General features: G+C 38.9%; 2 protein-coding genes across 2 annotated transcripts; one reads left to right on the top strand and one right to left on the bottom strand.

Annotated features, from left to right (window-relative positions):
- Window positions 1-5,160: 5,160 nt before the first annotated feature.
- Window positions 5,161-10,200, top strand: EAE97_008016 (uncharacterized protein). The gene is made up of 3 exons (XM_038878530.1): window positions 5,161-6,195; window positions 6,458-8,685; window positions 8,751-10,200. The coding sequence occupies exons 2-3, from the start codon at window positions 6,670-6,672 to the stop codon at window positions 9,060-9,062; spliced, it is 2,328 nt and encodes a 775-aa protein (XP_038730780.1). The 5' UTR covers window positions 5,161-6,195; window positions 6,458-6,669; the 3' UTR covers window positions 9,063-10,200.
- A 6,301-nt stretch (window positions 10,201-16,501) lies between these two features.
- Window positions 16,502-18,077, bottom strand: EAE97_008015 (uncharacterized protein; the record flags this gene model as incomplete). The annotated part of the gene is made up of 4 exons (XM_038878529.1): window positions 17,847-18,077; window positions 17,459-17,759; window positions 16,963-17,346; window positions 16,502-16,779 (listed from the first exon to the last, which is right to left on the bottom strand). Exons 1-4 carry the CDS (start codon window positions 18,012-18,014, stop codon window positions 16,502-16,504), a joined length of 1,131 nt encoding a protein of 376 aa, XP_038730779.1. The 5' UTR covers window positions 18,015-18,077.
- Between the last annotated feature and the right edge of the window lie 214 nt (window positions 18,078-18,291).

The following is an 18,291-nucleotide window of genomic DNA, read 5'->3' as shown; positions in this document are numbered from 1 at the left end:
TAGATAATAATCGTTTTTCAAGAGCGATGTTGAGATGTAAATGTATGCAAATCTGTGTAAATGAGTGTAAATGTATATAAATCTGTATGAGCGTAAGCAAAGTTATCATCTGATCCATCTCTCATTTTTCATCTATCCTCCTCATCTCCTCATTCATTATCAAAACCCAGGGCCTAGCTATAGCACTTTATGTTAGAGTTGGTGCAAGGTGACGACTAGTATAGGTGTAGGCCTAGAATAAGACTTTTCATTGATTCCTTTAAAATCTCTTTCTGAAGCTATTATATATATGAAAACTCTTCAGCATCGGAATAATATCGGCCCGATGCCGGTTCTATATCGATGCCCGTAACACTTTATATAAATTTTTCAACCCAAGATATTTTTTGGATTTTATATTTACTATCTAGTTTCTAAATTTTAAATTCTTTTAATTCTTTTAATATATAAATCTAATCATATAACGTGGTTTATCATCGAATAAACTATATTATCAAGTGAGTCATTTCAAAATATATCAAAATTAAGATTTTTTGAATATTCGTATTTTAATAATTAATTATTATTTCAAAAAAAGAAAAAAAATATAAATAATAATAAAAGATTAGATTTTTAAAAATTTAGTTTTTTTATAAATATTTTTATTTTATATTAAAAAAAAGTGAAAATTGTTATGATTTTTGTTATAAAAAAATATTTCTAATAATAATTCTTATATTAATTCGAATTTCTAATGAATAATTAGATTTTTGTAATATTTATATAATTAAATTTCATAGTTTTAATTTTTAAAATTTTTTATCAATAAATAAAGAAAATGCATAGTTACACACAAACGAATTTTGTATGTAAAAATGATAGCCCACTTAATGATATGGCCTATTCGATAATAAACCACGTTATACTGATTATTAAAATACACTCCAATACCCAACCTAGCCACCGCAACCATACCGCAACCCATACCCCTCCAAACACAGCGTTACATTTCCCTTCCCTTCCCCCCAAAGAAAAAAAAACTGTTGATATCGCCGTCGAAGCTCTTCCCTGCGCAGCACCTACATATTATTCATAATTGATCTCTCCTCTAGGTACATACACTACATGCCAAGCAGCAAGCAGCAAGCAGCAAAAAAAAATAAGCCACAATGGGACACGAAAATCAAGGATTTGCTATGCATGAGCTGGGGGTGTGACAGGGAATGAAGTCGGGGATGCTTGGGGGGGAAGGGGGGGAGGTTTTTGGGTTTGAATGATTTGATTGAGTGGGTGGGTGATTTGATTGATTGATTGATGGGGGAAGAGGGAAGAGGGAGGGCTTTGGCAGGGGAGGGGAGGGGGATTTTGGAGAGAAGATTGATGGTTGGATGGATAGATGGAGGGTGGTAGGTTTTGGGGAGGGAGGTTTTTGATTTTGATTCTGATGAATGATGGGTGATGAGTGATGAATGGGGATGGATTGGATTGAATAGGGTATTGAAGTACGAGAACAAACAGGAGAAAGAGGACAGGAAAAAGAGAAGAGATGAACAAAAGAGAAAAGGAAATCGCAAATTCCCCTTATAATTATAATTAACATTACAGGTTTTATGGATGCAGATATATATATACATATATATACCTACATAGTTGATTGATACTTGACATGCATATATTCGGTGTTCGATATTGAAGATAGAAAGGGCGAAAGAGAAGCAGTTTCTATTCATTCTTTTCTTTTGCTAGAAAAATTATGGAAAGGTTAGGTAGGTTACAGATTTACATTACATTACAGTTTATCTTTTTTGGATTTCAGATTCGGGGTTGGGTTTAGAGGTTTTATTTTGGATTGGATAGATGGTAGGGGAGGAAGTAGGGAAGTACAGTACAGTATCGATATGCATGTGTGTCTTCTGTACACTACAGAGAGAGACCGATGGAAAGTTTATATTTATATTTATATTAAAATGGTTTGAGAGTATGTATGATGTATGTTTCATCGTGTTATTTTTTATGTTTTGTTTTTTTTTTTGGATCTAGGTAGTGGAGGTTGGTGAGGTTTGAGGTTGGAGGTTTGGAGTGATGGTTGATGGACGGGGCTTGGAGGAGACCACGGAGATATTGGGGTTGACCGAGACCGATGGATGGGTTTGGGTGATGTGATGTGATGTGATTGATTGATTACTACTTGATTTGTAATGATGAGATAGATGCTGGTGTGTATGAAATATGGATAACGGTATCAGGAAATGAGAGTTGTTCTTCAACTGATAGATGGATGGAGAGAGGGATGGATGGGTGTTGAGATAGATGAAGAGGTTAGATGAACCGGTTCAAACGCTACTGAAAGGGTAGATAGAGTAGATAAATATCCCAATCCAACAACTAATCACATCGACAGCTTATGAAGAAAGTTGGGAACAAGAAATGTTCCAGTGTAAATGTGCATGATGGATTTGGGATGGTATGGAGAATGGATACCTCCCCATCTACCTACTTCATCAGGCATTCTCCTCTTTTTGCCAACTCTTCGAATGGAGTCAAAATATCCTCTTTCGCGCATGGAAAGGGATAGGATTGATCCAATGAGTGAGTGACAGAACAGTGGTTTTCATACAGTAGTTTGGGTAGAGATACTTCGGTCTATAAGGTTTACTTTCGGATGTGGGGATTTGGGGGTTGGAAGGGAAAGGAAGGGAGAGAGGGAGGGAGGGAGGGAGGGAGGGATTGATTGTGGCGATGATTTTTGATGGGTTTTTAATGGTTGATGATGATGATGATGATGATGATGATGATGTTGTTGTTCTGATTGAGGATTGGATGGATGCATGGATGGATAGATGGACTTGGTTGCGTCTGACTGAGTTTCTCAAGATATTTAGGTAGGTAGGTAGGTAGGGTTGGGTTGGGTTCGTCGACGATGGACTGGAAGTGGTGGTAGTAATCATACATCGTACATTAATTGATGTAGCATACATACATACACATACACATACACATATACCTACATACGCAGTCCATACATACATCTTACATATCCTTTCGAACGAAGTTCATACTCTGTCCATTGTATTTGTTCATGGATGGGATCCACCACATATTCATCGGCGATAAAATGCTTGCTTGCTTGCCCCAAAGTTCTAGTCAGCGTCAAAAATGTTTGAGAGATGGATCTAGGGAGGGTCATCTTCAATGCCCCTCCCTCATTTCCATAAGGAGTTTGATGTTGATATTGGGATTTGATAGTGAGTGACCTTGAATCCATCCGCTTGCCGCACTGCACTCGTACTGTACTACGATGTACTTTATTTGATTTGGACGAGGCATTGTTGATTAAGTGGAGTGTAACATGATGGCCAAGATATCAATGCTCCTGATAGATAAAGTCAAAATGTGACGAATGAAGAGATGAGATGGGATAGAGGATAAGGAAAGATTTTATCATTCGATATTACTGCAATAGTATTACGGAAAGGAAAACACAGGATTTCCCTCTTCTCTTGCCGATTTGGGTATTGAAGTATCATCTCCGATATTTACACTCTTTCTTCGACCGTATACCTACCTTTCTACCTACATACCACACATGGTAATCTCTGCCGACTCGACTCGACTCGACTCGACTCGACTCTTTCCTAGCTCCTGGCACTTTCCTTAGTACTTACTCTATAAGTCTACGTATCTATCTCTCTTACTCTTACCAAAATAGTTCCTGGACCAAGAAAGTATCAAATATCAGTGCACAACACCAACAAAATCAAAGCTCTCGACCTCCAGATCCAATTGTAATATCCAATTCAAACCCCTCCCATATAGGAAAATGATAAGATTCAAGCATCCAGCATCAAGCATCCAGCATTCAGCATCCAGCATCCAACATCAAGCGTCAAGCGTCAAGCATTAAAATATTTTCACCATTTTACCTGATTTGATTTGATCTTTATTATAATCAAGGTTTAAACTTAATAGATCAAAATCATGAGCAGGAAGTAGTGATTCGTGCCAGTGACCAGTGCCAGTGACCAGTGCCAGTACAAGACCCAGTACCAACACCAGTACCAATATCAACACCAATACCAATACCAATACCAATACCAATACCAATACCAGTAACCATATCCATCCATTTTATCCCACCCTCCCTCTTTCCTTCCCCTCCTCTCACTATTTTGTCTCTCGAGTCTCTCTCCATCTATACCAATTCCAGACTGGGGCATATTGGTACTATCTATAGTACCTGTAGATAAATATTCATCTATGCATTCATAAAAATAAAAGATAAAACAACAATAAAAATAAAATAAAAATAAAATAAAAATAAAATAAAAATAAAATAAAAATAAAATAAAAATAAAAATAAAATAAAAATAAAATAAAAACAATTCATCTCGATCTAAACCAAGCCAAGCATTACAATCATCGTAATCTTGACCCGCCAATCCGCCAACATCACATCCATCTAGTCTACCACCTTATCCACCCACTACTTCAAGTTCAAGGTTTCGGCTCGCTGGGATCCTGGTTCAACAAACATTTTTTGAGTTTCTTCTTATTATTTTTTACAGCCCAGCCAGCCAGCCAGCCAGCCAGCCAACCTGCCAACCTGCTTGTCGTACTACTCCTCCTTCTTCTCCTCCTCCTCCTCCTCCTCCTCCTCTTCCTCCTCTCCTTCAATGCTTAAGTGGTTTAACTTGATTGAAGCTGGTTAAGGTGATTGATTAGCTTCCTCTTTCTACTTGCCTTCTTTTTTAAAAAATAATAATAAACCTGGTCTTTGGTCTCTGGTTGTAACTTGACTGCTTGTCTGCTTGTCTACCTACTTGTCTTCTTGTCTTAACTAAACTTAGTCTCTCATCCAATTCAGTTATCACTCCCACCCCATCCATCCATCCCGTTTTATCCTCTCTCTCCACACCCACATACATACATACCTACATACATATACATTATACACCACACACACATATATTCCCACCCACTCATCACCCCTTCACCCACCATCCACCATCCACCATCCGCCATCCACCACCACCAACCTACACCTACTACCTATCTAACGCAATCCACCCACCCATCCAAATAAATTTCAAATCTAGGCCAACGCCAGCCTTTTCGACTAGATAGACCATCATCCTACCTACCTATTTACAACCTTCTATCTATCTATTTCCTTCCTCCAACCATTATCATCATCATCATCATCATCATCATCATCATCATCATCATCATCATCATCATCATCACCCACCAACTGCATTTCGAAGATTCCACTTTCTTTATTCTCTCCAGGAATCAATCAATTAAATCAACCTCCCGTTTTTTATTTAATTTTCTTTTTTGGAAGGAGAGAGAGAAAGAGAGAGAGAGCGAGAGCGCCAGCGAGCCAGAGAGCCAGAGAGAGATCCACACGAATACATTCGGAACAAGGGAAAAGCAAGAAAGCAAGAAAAAAAGACGAAGAAGTTTGAATGAATCATCTAATAATCAATTTGCTATTTGCTTAATTGGATTGATTGATTCATTCTCTCATTCATTCGTTCGTATTCTTCTGCATACAATTAATAAATCTTGCAAGATCGTCCATTCAATCATTCCCATACAACATAACTTCTCCGTACAAATCACCGCATAATCCTACTTCCCGTCCCTACTCAAATATCAATCACCCCATACCACAAAAGCACACCACTTTCCACCTGCATTCAACAACATCAACCATTACCACCACCACCACCACCACTTCTTCACATCGAGAAACAATCAGATTGATAAAGTCACAATCGAATTTGAGACTTTTCACATCTGAGACCTTCGTCGAAGATTTAAACATTACCTACAGCCACTCAACATTTCAATTCGAGACACGCAAGTGAATAAACTTTTAACGCCTCCAAATCAAAGCTTCGCCGCTTTCCTTATCAAGACTGACTTGGATTACGAACCGAAACCGGACAATTTTCTATCGACGCAATCAATAAAATCCTTAATCCTTCCCATCTTCCGGATATTTTTTTGGGGGGAAGAGAGAACGAAAAGCTTCTTGAGTAGTTGCTTCCATCAATCGAAAAAAGAATCATCCATCAGATTTAGACAAGAACGAAATAGCTGGAATACGCATTTGTTCTTTCTTATCGGACACTTTTTGACAATCCCGGAGGTATTCTTTTTTTCGGGGCATTCTGGGGTATTGAAGAAAATAATCCCATTTTCTAATATGTAAGTTCACATTTTAATAATAATAAAATCCCCTCCCTTCCCATATCCTATATCAACAACAACAACAACATCACCACGCAGTAGTACCAGTTCGATTGCATCAAATCTCTCTGCGAAAAATTACCTACATGACACATGCACTCTCTCCACTTCATCCATACATTCCTACCACGTTTCTTAAATATCCTCTTTTTTTTCTTCCTTCCCTTCGCTCATGCAAGAGTGAGAATGTAGCTGACCATTACTTTGCCCCAACCGACAGTCCACAATTGTTAAGCATTCATTGGAATTACTTTTCAATACTTAATGATAAGCAGAAACTAGGATTGCTACCTTCGACAAACACCCCTTCACAGCTCTCAGTCGAATAGTTTTTTTTTTTTTTTTTTTTACCTACCAGCCCGATCCGATATCTTGTCAGAGCAAGATCAGAACGAAATCAAGGTTATCCAACAAATCTTTACACGTTGTAGGATGCCTTACACTCCACCTTCCCAACGGTCTCCTGCCACCTCTACCACTCACTCCCCTGCCGTCTCGAGACGCTCCTCATATCAACTCAACCACCCAACCCCATCTCCCAGACCAGAGTTGCCCAGATCCACTTCCTACCTGACTAGACACAGACGTACTCCTTCGGTTAAGTCGACAGCTTTCGCACCAACACTAGAGCCAACCCCCCCTGGTACAGCAGATGGTGAGAAGGGTCCCAGCCATGATACAAATAGCAGCTTGACTGCCTCGAGCAGTCTTCGAAAATCACCCCCACCTGTAACGGACGAAACCAAGATGCCTATCGGAGTAGTCATGTCACCACCAGACTCAACTCAGAACTCTGATGAAGAGGATAATGGGTTGAGAGGGAGGAAGTTGGAGAATCTCGAGGAGTTGCAAGCTGCCATTAGAGTTATCGAACAACACCGAGAGAGCTCACCCAAGAGAGCATCGTCGGAGATTCAAAAGTTGACCCAAGCTATATCACTTCTACCTATCAAGGATGCAAAGGATCTGAAAGATAAGCCAACGTCGGAACACATCGAAACCACTCAACCTCCTAGGAAGCTTCAACATCAAAGATCGAGCACTGAAACAGTCTTCCTCGACTTTAGAAACAACCCAAACAACCAGTCAGCACCAGAAACACCCACAACAGGATCTGATGACGAAATGAGTGAAGATGAAGAAGCAATGATCAGAAGGAAACCTCAGATGCTTAGAAAGAAATCCGGAGAACTCGTTCGACCAGCTCTTCGACCATCTTCTGCTAGAAGACGTCCATCATCCATGCCTGGTACACCTACATTCTCCAAGGCTGTTCACTTTGATTCACATCTTGAACATGTCCGTCACTTCCTTCAAGTCGATCGACCTCTCGCTGTCAGCGCGGGCTCCTCGCCTGTGGAGGCATACGAAAGTGATTCCGAATTCCCATTCGGTCATGATGAGGACTCCAACAACAGAGGACCACCATTCGAATGGGAGATTGTCATCTCCAACTTTCCTCCTATGACCCCACAAAGAGCTGCCATGCCCATCAGAGTTGAGAGAGTCTTCTTATCGGCCGACAACAAGAACTTGATCGGAACGGTCGCTGTTACCAACTTGGCTTTCAACAAGATGGTTGTTGCGAGATTTACATTGGATTATTGGAAGACCACATCGGAAGTCGTTGCTGAATACAACAATGACATCCGTCAACCAAAACATAATGACGGATGTGATCGTTTCAACTTCAACATCAAACTTGCTGACCAAGCAAACCTTGAAGCAAAGACTATGTTCTTTTGTGTAAAGTATTGTGTCAACGGTGTCGAGTACTGGGACAACAACAACTCTACCAACTTCCAGATTGATTTCCGAAAGAAGGCCAAGCCACAAAATGGAAAGAGAGGCTCACCAGGAGCAGCATCAAGATCAGCCAACTCATTACCGAGAAGCAACAAGAAGTCACCGCCAGCTTCTGCAAAGAAGACGCCAACCTTCGACGACTTCTCTAATGACTTTGATTCGAAATATTTGAGCACCAACTTCAAACTGCCTGTCGCAGATTACCTTGGAGATTCAAATACAGTAAGATTGAAGGGAGTCAAATCTGCCGTCACCTTGGCATCTGATAACCGCAGCCGACGTGCACCCATGAACACGAACGCAGCTGGTGGTCAAGCTTTTGGTCACAGATACGACTTCGGTGCTTCACTTAATGCTGCCATTAGTGCTGCCAACTCTTCCCTCGGTGATAAGAGTGGTATTACCATGAAGTCAAAGAGACCTGCACCAATAAGTGAACCGAGAAAGTTTATTGATCACGATGAACAAGTATCACCACTTTCAATGCAAGCTCCAAAGACTTTTAACAATACCACCTCATCAAAGCCTTTACCTTCGGCAAAGACAAACAGCAGTGGAACAGATTCACCAAGACCCGTTGGTACTGAGAAGCCTGTACTGGCATCACAATCATACAATGAACTTCTCGACAAGTATTGCTTCGTACGTACCAACGAACACCACTGGGCCAACTAAAGGATTGAAGCTAATTGAATATTGTATTATAGTTTGGGTCAGTGAAGAACTCGCCGCAATTGAAGGATGGTACTGCGAGGTCCGGTCAATATGATGGAAACAATGATGATGGTTACCTTTTTGGTTCTGCCGAGTCTACTGCGAGTAACTCCCCAATCACCATGGCACACATTGACAGTCGACCTTCGCCTCATTCATCTGGAGTAAGCCCTCAAGGTACTCGTTCTACATCGCCTGCTCCTATGACAGGCTTTGTTTCGGGTACGTCTTCGATGTATCCTTACCACATGCATGGTGGTTTTTCTTTCAACGACGCTCATGCTGCAACAGCTATTCGAGGTTGAACAATTTTTCTATGATGATTCAAGTGTCACTGAATCAATAAAACGATAAAATGCCCTATCTACGATGACGATCCATGAGAATTCTGATCATGAAACGAAAATCTAATTCTTTCCAAAGATACTTTGACCGTATCACTGATGGATCAATTGAATCACCTCTTTATTGAGTTGTGATTCATTTGTACCATTACAAATTTTTCCCCTCTCGACTGTTAATAAATCTCTCTCTCCTTACGAATACGACCTTCTCAATTCATATTTGTTTAGCATTTTTTGCAAAGGGAGAGATTTGGGCAGCATGCGAATGAAGGGAAAGAGGGTCCATATTCTTATGATCCTCTTGCTTTAACATTTTGCTTTTGTACTTTTTAGCGTTCCTATTTTTCATTGGGTGGATGCGTTTTTTTCGTTTCTTGCATGTCCTTTATTTTCGATGCGCTGCTACCTACTACTGGTTCACATTTGGTCTTGGTCTGTTCTAATCTTTCGGACGGACCCGGTTATCTTAGACTTTGGAGTTTATTTGCTTTGGGAATTTGGTCGGTAAATTGTTTTTTCTCCGATCGTTTGATTGAGGGATACCAAAGAGATCATCACTTTCACTGTCTCGAATGAGAAATGATGAAAATGATTGATCCTTTGGTTATCATATCGCTCGCATGGACTGAAGTGGTAGCAGAAAGCAAGAGGATGAATCAAGGACCATAAAAGTTTATTTATTATTGGGCGGGTGAATGGAAAGGGGAACCCTGGCATATACGGAAAGGGTTTGGGGATTTGGGGAGGGAATACTCTTTGTGCATACAAAATGATGGTCATTTCTTTTTTTTGTTTTGTTTGGTGAGGAAATTGTGAAGAACGTTGGCGAGGCAAAACCGCATAGCGAATTCATGAATGGAAAGGTGGTGGATGATAAAGACTGGATTGCAATGGATTGGGAATCAATGCATACGTGCATGAATTGAGAGAGAATGGAATGATACCAAGTAGTCAAAAGACTCTCGGATCAAAGTGAAAAGGTTGAAGGGAAGCGGAAGGAAAGATCATATGAGATTGAGATGATAAATGAATGAGGTTAAATCCATCATAATTTGTAAAAGAGAAAAAAAAAATGAATTCATGAACTGATTTGATTTGATTACTTTGTGGGTGATTTTTATATGTGTGTGAGTGGTGATGTGACATGATGATGCGATGTGAGGTATGATGTCAGATTTGTGATAGTGATGAGGTGAGAAGATAAGTGCCGAATATATGGACCGAGAGAGCGGGTGTTTGAGGGATGGGAATGGGGAATGGGAATGGGGAATGGGAATGAAAAATACTTGATTTGGAAGGAGAAAGATTTTCGTATGAGGTCACTTTTTGAGGGGTAGTAGGGGATTTTTTGTGGAGGGTCGGGGTGTGTGGAGGGGGGGGGATGGGGAGGGGAGGGGAAAGAGAGAAAATGGGGAAAAAATGGGGGACGGATTAGATCTGGATCTGGAAATTGGAAGAATGGAGGGGGTGAGGGGGTGGGATGAGGAGATGGGATGAGGAGATGGGATGAGGAGAAGGGGAAGGGGAAGGGGAAGGGGAAGGGGAAGGGGAAGGGTTGTTTTTGTGGAGGGTTTGTGGATGAGGGATGTAAAGGGTTTTAAGGGAAGGGTTTTAAGGGTCTCAATGCTTATCTGAGGGGACTCGGGAGAGGGGGAGGGGGGAGAGTTTTTCATATTGGAGGGGGTATGTGATTGGGGGGAGTGATTGAGGAGGAGGTATGTGATTAAGGAGGGGGTATGTGATTGGGAAGAAGGTATATGATTAGAGGGAGTGATTGGGGGGAAAGATGGGGAGGTAGGTGGGTGTTTAAGTTTAAGTTTAAGTTTACATTGGGAGAGATGAGGGGAAAGGAGAGAGGGAAAAGAGAGAGGGGATGTGAGGGGGAAAGGAGAGAGGGGAAGAGAGAGAGGAGATGTGAAAGGATGAGTTGGATTGATATAAAAATATAGGGAGAGATAGGGGGAGGGGAATAGAGGGAGGGGAGATAAAAGGATGGGTGGGTATTGTAGAGAGGTATTGTAGAGAGGGGATGAAAAAGGATGGGTTGGGATGGGATAGGATTATTGAATGCGATTTTGATTCTTGAGTGATTTGATATGAGATTTAGATTTTGGGTTTTGGATTTGGATGAGGGGGGGGAGGGGTTAGGGGGTATAGAGGGGAAGTGAGGGGGTGAGAGAGGGAGAAATGGGATGGAAATGGAAATAGAGATAAAATAAAGATAAAGATGGAGATGGAGATAGAGAAGAAAATGAGTTGTGTGATATAAGATATCAGTAAATATCAAATCTAGAATCTGGAATTTGGGGATAACTACATTTAATTTCAAGGTAAGCGGGAGCGGGAGGATTTGAGGGGTAGATGTCTGATATAAGGAGAGGGTGAGCTGGTGGTTAGGTGATCAGATGATTAATAATTAGATAGGTGATTGATTAATCGAAATTCTCTTTTAGGGAGAGAAATCAAAGAAAGAGGGGTTTATGGAGTTTATAGAGTTTATATTAATATAGGATGTAGTGTTTTTAAGTGATGGATGAATGAATGGATGGTTGGTAGGCAAGTAGTTGGATGTGGAGAGTTTCTTTGTTTTGTTCTTTGTTTCTATTTTTATTTTGGGGTATGGATTTTTGGAAGTTGGGAGTTAGGAGGAGAGGGGTGAAGAGAAAAGGGGTAGGCGTTTGACTGTTTGAATGAGTAGTTATGGGTATTGAGGAGGTAAGAGAGAAAGGGAGAAATATGGATAGGGAGGGGAAGCGGAAAGGAAAGGAAAGCAAAGCAAAGCAAAGGAAAGGAAAATTCCATGGTTCTGTTTGGTCATTACTTATCAGATATTGGAGAGAAGAGATGAGATTTTTTGGATTTGATTAGAGGGAAACTTGGGTTTGAGTTATAGATATCAAATGATGGAGATTAATAAAGATTTTGAAAATTAAATAGTAGATAGAAAAAATGAGAGAGGAAAGAGATAGAGAGTTAATGAAAAAGGTGTGAGGTTAGTAAATAAATGTTTAGATAGACAGGTAAATAGGGATAGAATAGTAAGTTGGTGAGTTGGTAGAGGGAGGGGGAGGGAAAGGGGGAGGGAAAAGGAAGAGGATATAGATAGATAAATCGATAAATATATAGATTGTATACTAAGTAGTTTGAGATATGAAGAGTTTCTTTGTTTGAAATAAAAGATTGAGGAGAGGAAACTAGGAAGGAGAGGAGGTGAAGAATTTGAAGGGGAGTTGGAATGATTAGAGGGGAGGCTAATATGATATGAAATAATGAATAGACGATAGTATATATGAATTAATAGAGTACTATATAGGGAAAATAGAAGAAAGAGAAAGATAAGAAGAATAAAGAATATAGCTATGTCGGTTTCCTTTCTCTATTTCTTAATAAAGAGAATAATAGATTATAATAACGTATTTTATTAGTATTCAGATTATATTAATATACGAGTTACTTATTTTACATACAAAATTCGTTTATATATAACTATACATTTTCTTTATTTATAAATATAATTTTCTGAAAATTTGATACAAAAAATTTAATTATATAAAAAATTTAAAAATCTAATTGATTTTAAGAAATTCGAATTTATAAAATTATTATTATAAAAATAGCTTTTTTGTAATAAAAATTATAACAATTTCCTTTTTCTTTTAGAAAATGATGAAATTATTTATAAAAATAAGAGTAATAAAAAATCTAGATTTTTATTTTTTTTTAAGATTTTTTATTTGAGAAAATAATAATTGGTTATTAATATATTAATATTTTAAAAAGCTTGATTTAAATAGTTTTCGAAATAATTCGTATTCTGATATAACTTGTACACTAATAAAACACGTTATAGTCTTTAATTTTACTATAACGTAGTTTATTAATACATGCATTATATTAGTATATATACCACGAATTTTACATACAAAATATGTTTGTACATAACCATGCACTTTCTTTATTTATTAATATAATTTGATTTTTTAAGGAAATTATTATATTTGTTTACATAAATAATATGAAAATCGAATTATTTTTCAAAAATTTGAATTAAAATAAGAGTTATTATTAAAATAATTTTTTTGTAATGAAAATCGTGACAATTTCAACTTTTCTAGAAATATAATAGGAATATTTATATAAAATTTAGATTTCTAAATATCTTATTTTCATTGTGACTTAATGTATTTTTTTAAAAAAAAAAATAATGATTTGTTATTAAAATACAAATATTCAAAAAAGATTAATTTAGGTGTATTTTGAAGTAGTGCATATACTAATATAATACACGCACTAATAAACTACGTTATACTATCTACTATCTATACTCACTTGTCGTAATATTACTTATATTTATATTGTATATCTATAAAATGATCGTTGTTTCATCTATAAAAAAGATAGAGCTCTAATTTCTTCTCCTTTGCACTCAGATATTGTTAAGTATACTTCGTATTCATGATTTATAAGAGGAAGAAAACATATCATTGCTATTCATCTTATCTTATCTTATCTTATCTTCCTACCTATCCATCTATCTATCTATCCATCTAGGTATTCATTTCATTATTATTTTCATTTATTCCCTAGCAATTACTCCTGGAGATATATGGAAGGTATAAACATGACATACTCACCTACCTAAACAATCATTCATGGAATTTCATAGATTTGCATACCAGGTTGTGAAAAAGCGGTGTGAGATTCGAATCAAAATTTTCACCTTCATTCCGGTATTCATGCACAACACGATGAAGCAGAGGAACGGAGAACAGATTCGCAATTCGCCTGGCGAGGAGCGAGGAGTAACATCTCCTTTGGGATGTATGCATGTATGTGGAATGCAGGAGTGTATGATATTGTGATGAGGCTAGATGGGAGGAGATTCATTTGATAGGGGATTTTACGGAGGAGAGTTTAGAAGGGATGGGGTTAGGTTAGCTTGGGTTAGGGTTGGAGTTGGGAGGTTTGAATGAGGTTTGAGATGAGGTGAGGTGAGGTGAGGTGAAGTGATGAAGTGGTGAAGTGATGAAGTGGTGAAGTGATGAAGTGATGAAGTGATGAAGTGATATGATGTCAAACCCCCATTTATCTACTCCTTCGAAAATTAAAAGATATGAAAAAGTATCTAAAAAAGGATATGAAACATGTCAAGAAAGAGAAGAAAAAGAAAATCCATGCAGATCATTAGTTGTCCAGCAAAATGTCTGTTCGGATTTTCGATGCAAATGTTAATTCTCGATCAAGATGCCCATGGGGGTGGAGAAAGTGGATGTTTTTCCTGTACTTTTTTTTTCCCTCTGCTTTTTCTTTTGCGTGTGAGATGGTGGTGAGAGTTCGTAGGGTGGTCTGTGTAGATGTGAGGTATATATATGTGGATTCCTCTGGCATGTGGAACTTGAATGGGGAAACTTTTGAGACGACAGGGAATTGGGGTAAGAACAAGATAAATTGATCAATGGGTGGAGTTATGGAGAAATACGATAGATAGCTAGATGGGATACGGGGATTAGGGTTTAGAGTGATGGAGGAGAAGTGGAGAATATGACGAAAGGTTTTTCATGCGTTGGATGTATGGGAGCGGAGTAAGCACATACGCACGCGAAGTATGTATGTATGTGTGTGTGTGCTGAATACACTTTGTGATACAGTGTGAAATAAGCGAGGAGAGGTTTGGGGAATGGTTTGTTCAGACAGCGAGCTACTTATTTGATTGATTGATCGATGGAGAGATTGACAGTGTGTTGCTACTTGCCAGTGCAATGAGACACTAGAGATATCTCTTGATGATGGATGTCAAAATCCAGTGTGTGATGCTTATGTATACTGATTGGTATGCACCAAGTATGTATGTATCATGCGTATCAAATCCCCACGAAACAAGCCACGTCTAAGAAGTCAAACCCCCAGAATATGTATGTATGAGTGGAGTGGCATGGGGAATACAAAGAGGGATAGATTTGGAAGATCTTTGGGCTTAGGACAGTATTCAGAAACTAGTAAGTAATTCGATTGGGGGTGTTTCTAAGTGGCAGATTTGAGAAGTTAGAGTCATGTATTGTGGAAGGTGGGTGAAATGATGTGGAGAAGAACAGACGAGACTTCTTCTAGTGAAGATTTCATTTCCTCAATGCGCATCCCTTTTTGGTTGCGATTGGAATTGTGAGATTGAAGTTTTATGAAAAGTGGAAAGTCGATTAGAGTGTTATTGGGATTACATCGACGGTGATTATGAACTCTTCATAATGTGTCTACAACATTTGTATAATTCTATATTGTATGATTCGTTAATACTTTTCTGTGTTGAAAGCTTATATGCCATAGTATGCTCATGTAACAAATGATCATATTCACTATATCGATCAACCCAAAAAGATAACCAGATGGTCTAACTGAGAATTTCAAGATAATGTTTTACGATGTACCATATCATGCGAAATCCGCACGTCAAAGTCTGGAACATATGAGTATCCCTGAGTCCGAAAGCTAGGCTGGAAACTCTTCTGTCGTTTAAGATGAATAGAATAAGGAAGACAGGTATTTAGACGGATTTGGGAAATCTCAACTGGATATCAGATTGATGTTCAATGCACTGCTACTGTATCAGGTTTGCGGAAGCTAGATAAAATAGTCTTCTCTGTTTTTATGTGGAGTTAAGAAAAACTAGATCGAAATCCGGATAGAAACAAGAACCAGCAAGCGAAGATTGGTTGTCAATATGATATAGATAGAGTCAATGTAAGCACCTCAGGATTAAGTCTGAAGGAATAGTTCACAAAAACTAATTTGTTGTTACGAGCGAATGTATATATTTGCTGGGGATATGATTCCAGAGACACCGTTAAAATATACCGTAAAAAATGCAGATTTAATTAGTGAGGGAGTTCTGTTTCGTGTGGATATATTCTCCTTTCTTCAAGTTCGCTTGTTATTACTGGGGGTTGATCTCGAGTCAGCCGTTTAAAAATGACTTATCCAATCGACCAAGTAGCAATATGAACTCTTTTCATCGACCTAACATTACATAGAGCATTTTTCTTCAAGAAATAACCTTTAAGAAATTGAAAAGGAAAATCTTTAAATCCTTCTTGAGAAAGTGAATCTTCGATTCGATATGGAATTTCAGAAAGTATATAGTCTCTTGAATTCACAGATATGAATTGACAACAATGTCTAGTGCTAGGCGATGTTTGTACAATCATCTATATGCTATTCAATACGAGAATGAAACTATTCTCTAACAATAGCTTCTATAATTCCATCTGCATCCGGTTCATCCTATCCCATTCATATCGTCAGTAACTCAATCATGAAAAAAAGGGAGAGAAAGACCGTAAAAGAAACTTTCGAATAAAACAAAATCCCCACCCCATCACATCTAACACAAAGCATCACAGAAACCTTCAACTCACCTCCGGAACCCAAATACCCGTGACTTCAAACCCTGCTTTTACAGGCAACTTCCTCCATTCTTTCCCCGTCCTCTCGATCCCCCCATTAAAAGCCATCATAGTCAAATCCAAAAGCGCATGATATGTTGACGCCCCTGATTCCGGCACGATCATCTCATGGATAATGAGCTTTGAGTAATTTGGTTTCATTGCGTTTTTTAAGAACACGGAGGATTTCGAGACATTTGTAGTCGGACCAGTCGTGGAGAATGTGGTGATAGAAGTAGATTCTAGAGTCTAGAAGGAAAGGGGGTATTTGTTAGTTCAGAGAGATAGGAACTGGGAGAGAATGTAAGGTTTGAAGATGCGGGGAAAAATTAGCAAGAAATGGTTGAAGAAAAATGTACTCTCAACGGGCTGCTCTGTAAAAAAAAAATCATATCCGCATTTCTCTATTCACTCGCCTAATTCACCCTCGCCAATCTCCTCCAAAACATGCGGTTGGTCTTGCAAGACCAATCTCCCCACCCCTTTTTCCCTTCTCCCAAATTTTTCCTTAAAAGCCATAATATCGTGGCCCTTCCCTCCACCCACATCCACCAAAAACGTATTATCCGCCCCTTCCACCCCCTCAAAAACCCTCTCCTCTACCGGCCACCAATCCAACCAATATTTTCGTGCTCCCATCGTATTTCCCATAAATGTATTAAAATCACCAAGCACGTTCCCAGGCATGGTACCAAAGTAATCGAAACTTTGGAGCTTAGTTCCGTGCGCGTATTGCATGAGGCCATCGTGGGGATTTGTGGGGGAGGTGTGGCTCGTTTCGAGAAAATAGCGAGGGGCGTGAAGGGCGTCTAACATGGAGGTTGCGAATTTGATGATTTGTGATGTTTAGTGGAATATGAAGGGGGGGGCGACGAGAAAAGGAAGGGGGAGAAGAAGGGGAGACATACAACATGCGATGACCAGCCGCAATACCCTTCTGTGTCATAGCTTTTGTAATAGGGGTAGCCCCCCAAGTTTCCTCATCCACTTCCTTGACGAAACTTGTAGAGGCGAGAGGTCTCAATATTCTTTCTACTCTCTTATTAGTTCCCTTGGTTTCTCTATAATCAATGTGCAAATAGAGAAGTGTATAAATAATTAACAACAATTCTTCCGCACCTGATAGCTCTGCCAATTTTGCTACGTTAACAGGCTCATATTTAACAATATGCTCGAAAAGATTGAGATCTACTGTGATTCGGGCGCTCATGGGTATGAATGTCTACATCTCGTTCAAAATTGTTATACTCATATCGCTCATATCTCTCGTATTTTCAACTCGATAAGCCCTAAGAAGAATAAGACGTACCGAGAAAGCAAGCTCCATAGCAACATTTTCCGGCGCCTCAATAGTTGCTGTAAGAGCCTTACTCAATCTAACAGCTTCTTGTTGACTTTTCGGAGAACTTCCATATGAAGTATCTGACAGTAGTTTACTCAGATTTTTCAAAATTTCTTGCGTTTCTGGATTTGCCATTTTAGGATAGATATATGTAATTCAACTGTCGAGAAGTAACGACGTGATTGAGCGATGTGAAACTGACTGTTGAAAAGAAACAAACATATTAAATGGAATCCTAGGTCGACGCATCTTTATGCCTTCCACATCACGCAGCTTTTAAAATTCTGTAGAACGTCATGCTTTCACTTCAGCTCACCTCGAATATGCTACACCGAAAACCGCAAGAAGTGCGGTTGTGTGACACCAAAAAGGTATCGCCCGAGATAGGCTAAATTGGATCCTTGCTCAGGAT

This window comes from Botrytis byssoidea (assembly GCF_014898295.1).
Source record: "Botrytis byssoidea strain MUCL 94 chromosome Unknown BBYS_016, whole genome shotgun sequence".
NCBI lineage: Eukaryota > Fungi > Ascomycota > Leotiomycetes > Helotiales > Sclerotiniaceae > Botrytis > Botrytis byssoidea.
Note: the sequence above shows the minus strand (reverse complement) of the source record. Positions and strands in the feature narration are given on the sequence as shown.

Excerpts from the sequence above, each read along its gene's own strand:
- EAE97_008016 (XM_038878530.1), top strand. The coding sequence starts at position 6,670 with ATGCCTTACACTCCACCTTCCCAACGGTCTCCTGCCACCTCTACCACT. Across the intron at positions 8,686-8,750 it reads TTCTCGACAAGTATTGCTTC|TTTGGGTCAGTGAAGAACTC; the intron begins GTACGTACCAAC and ends ATTGTATTATAG.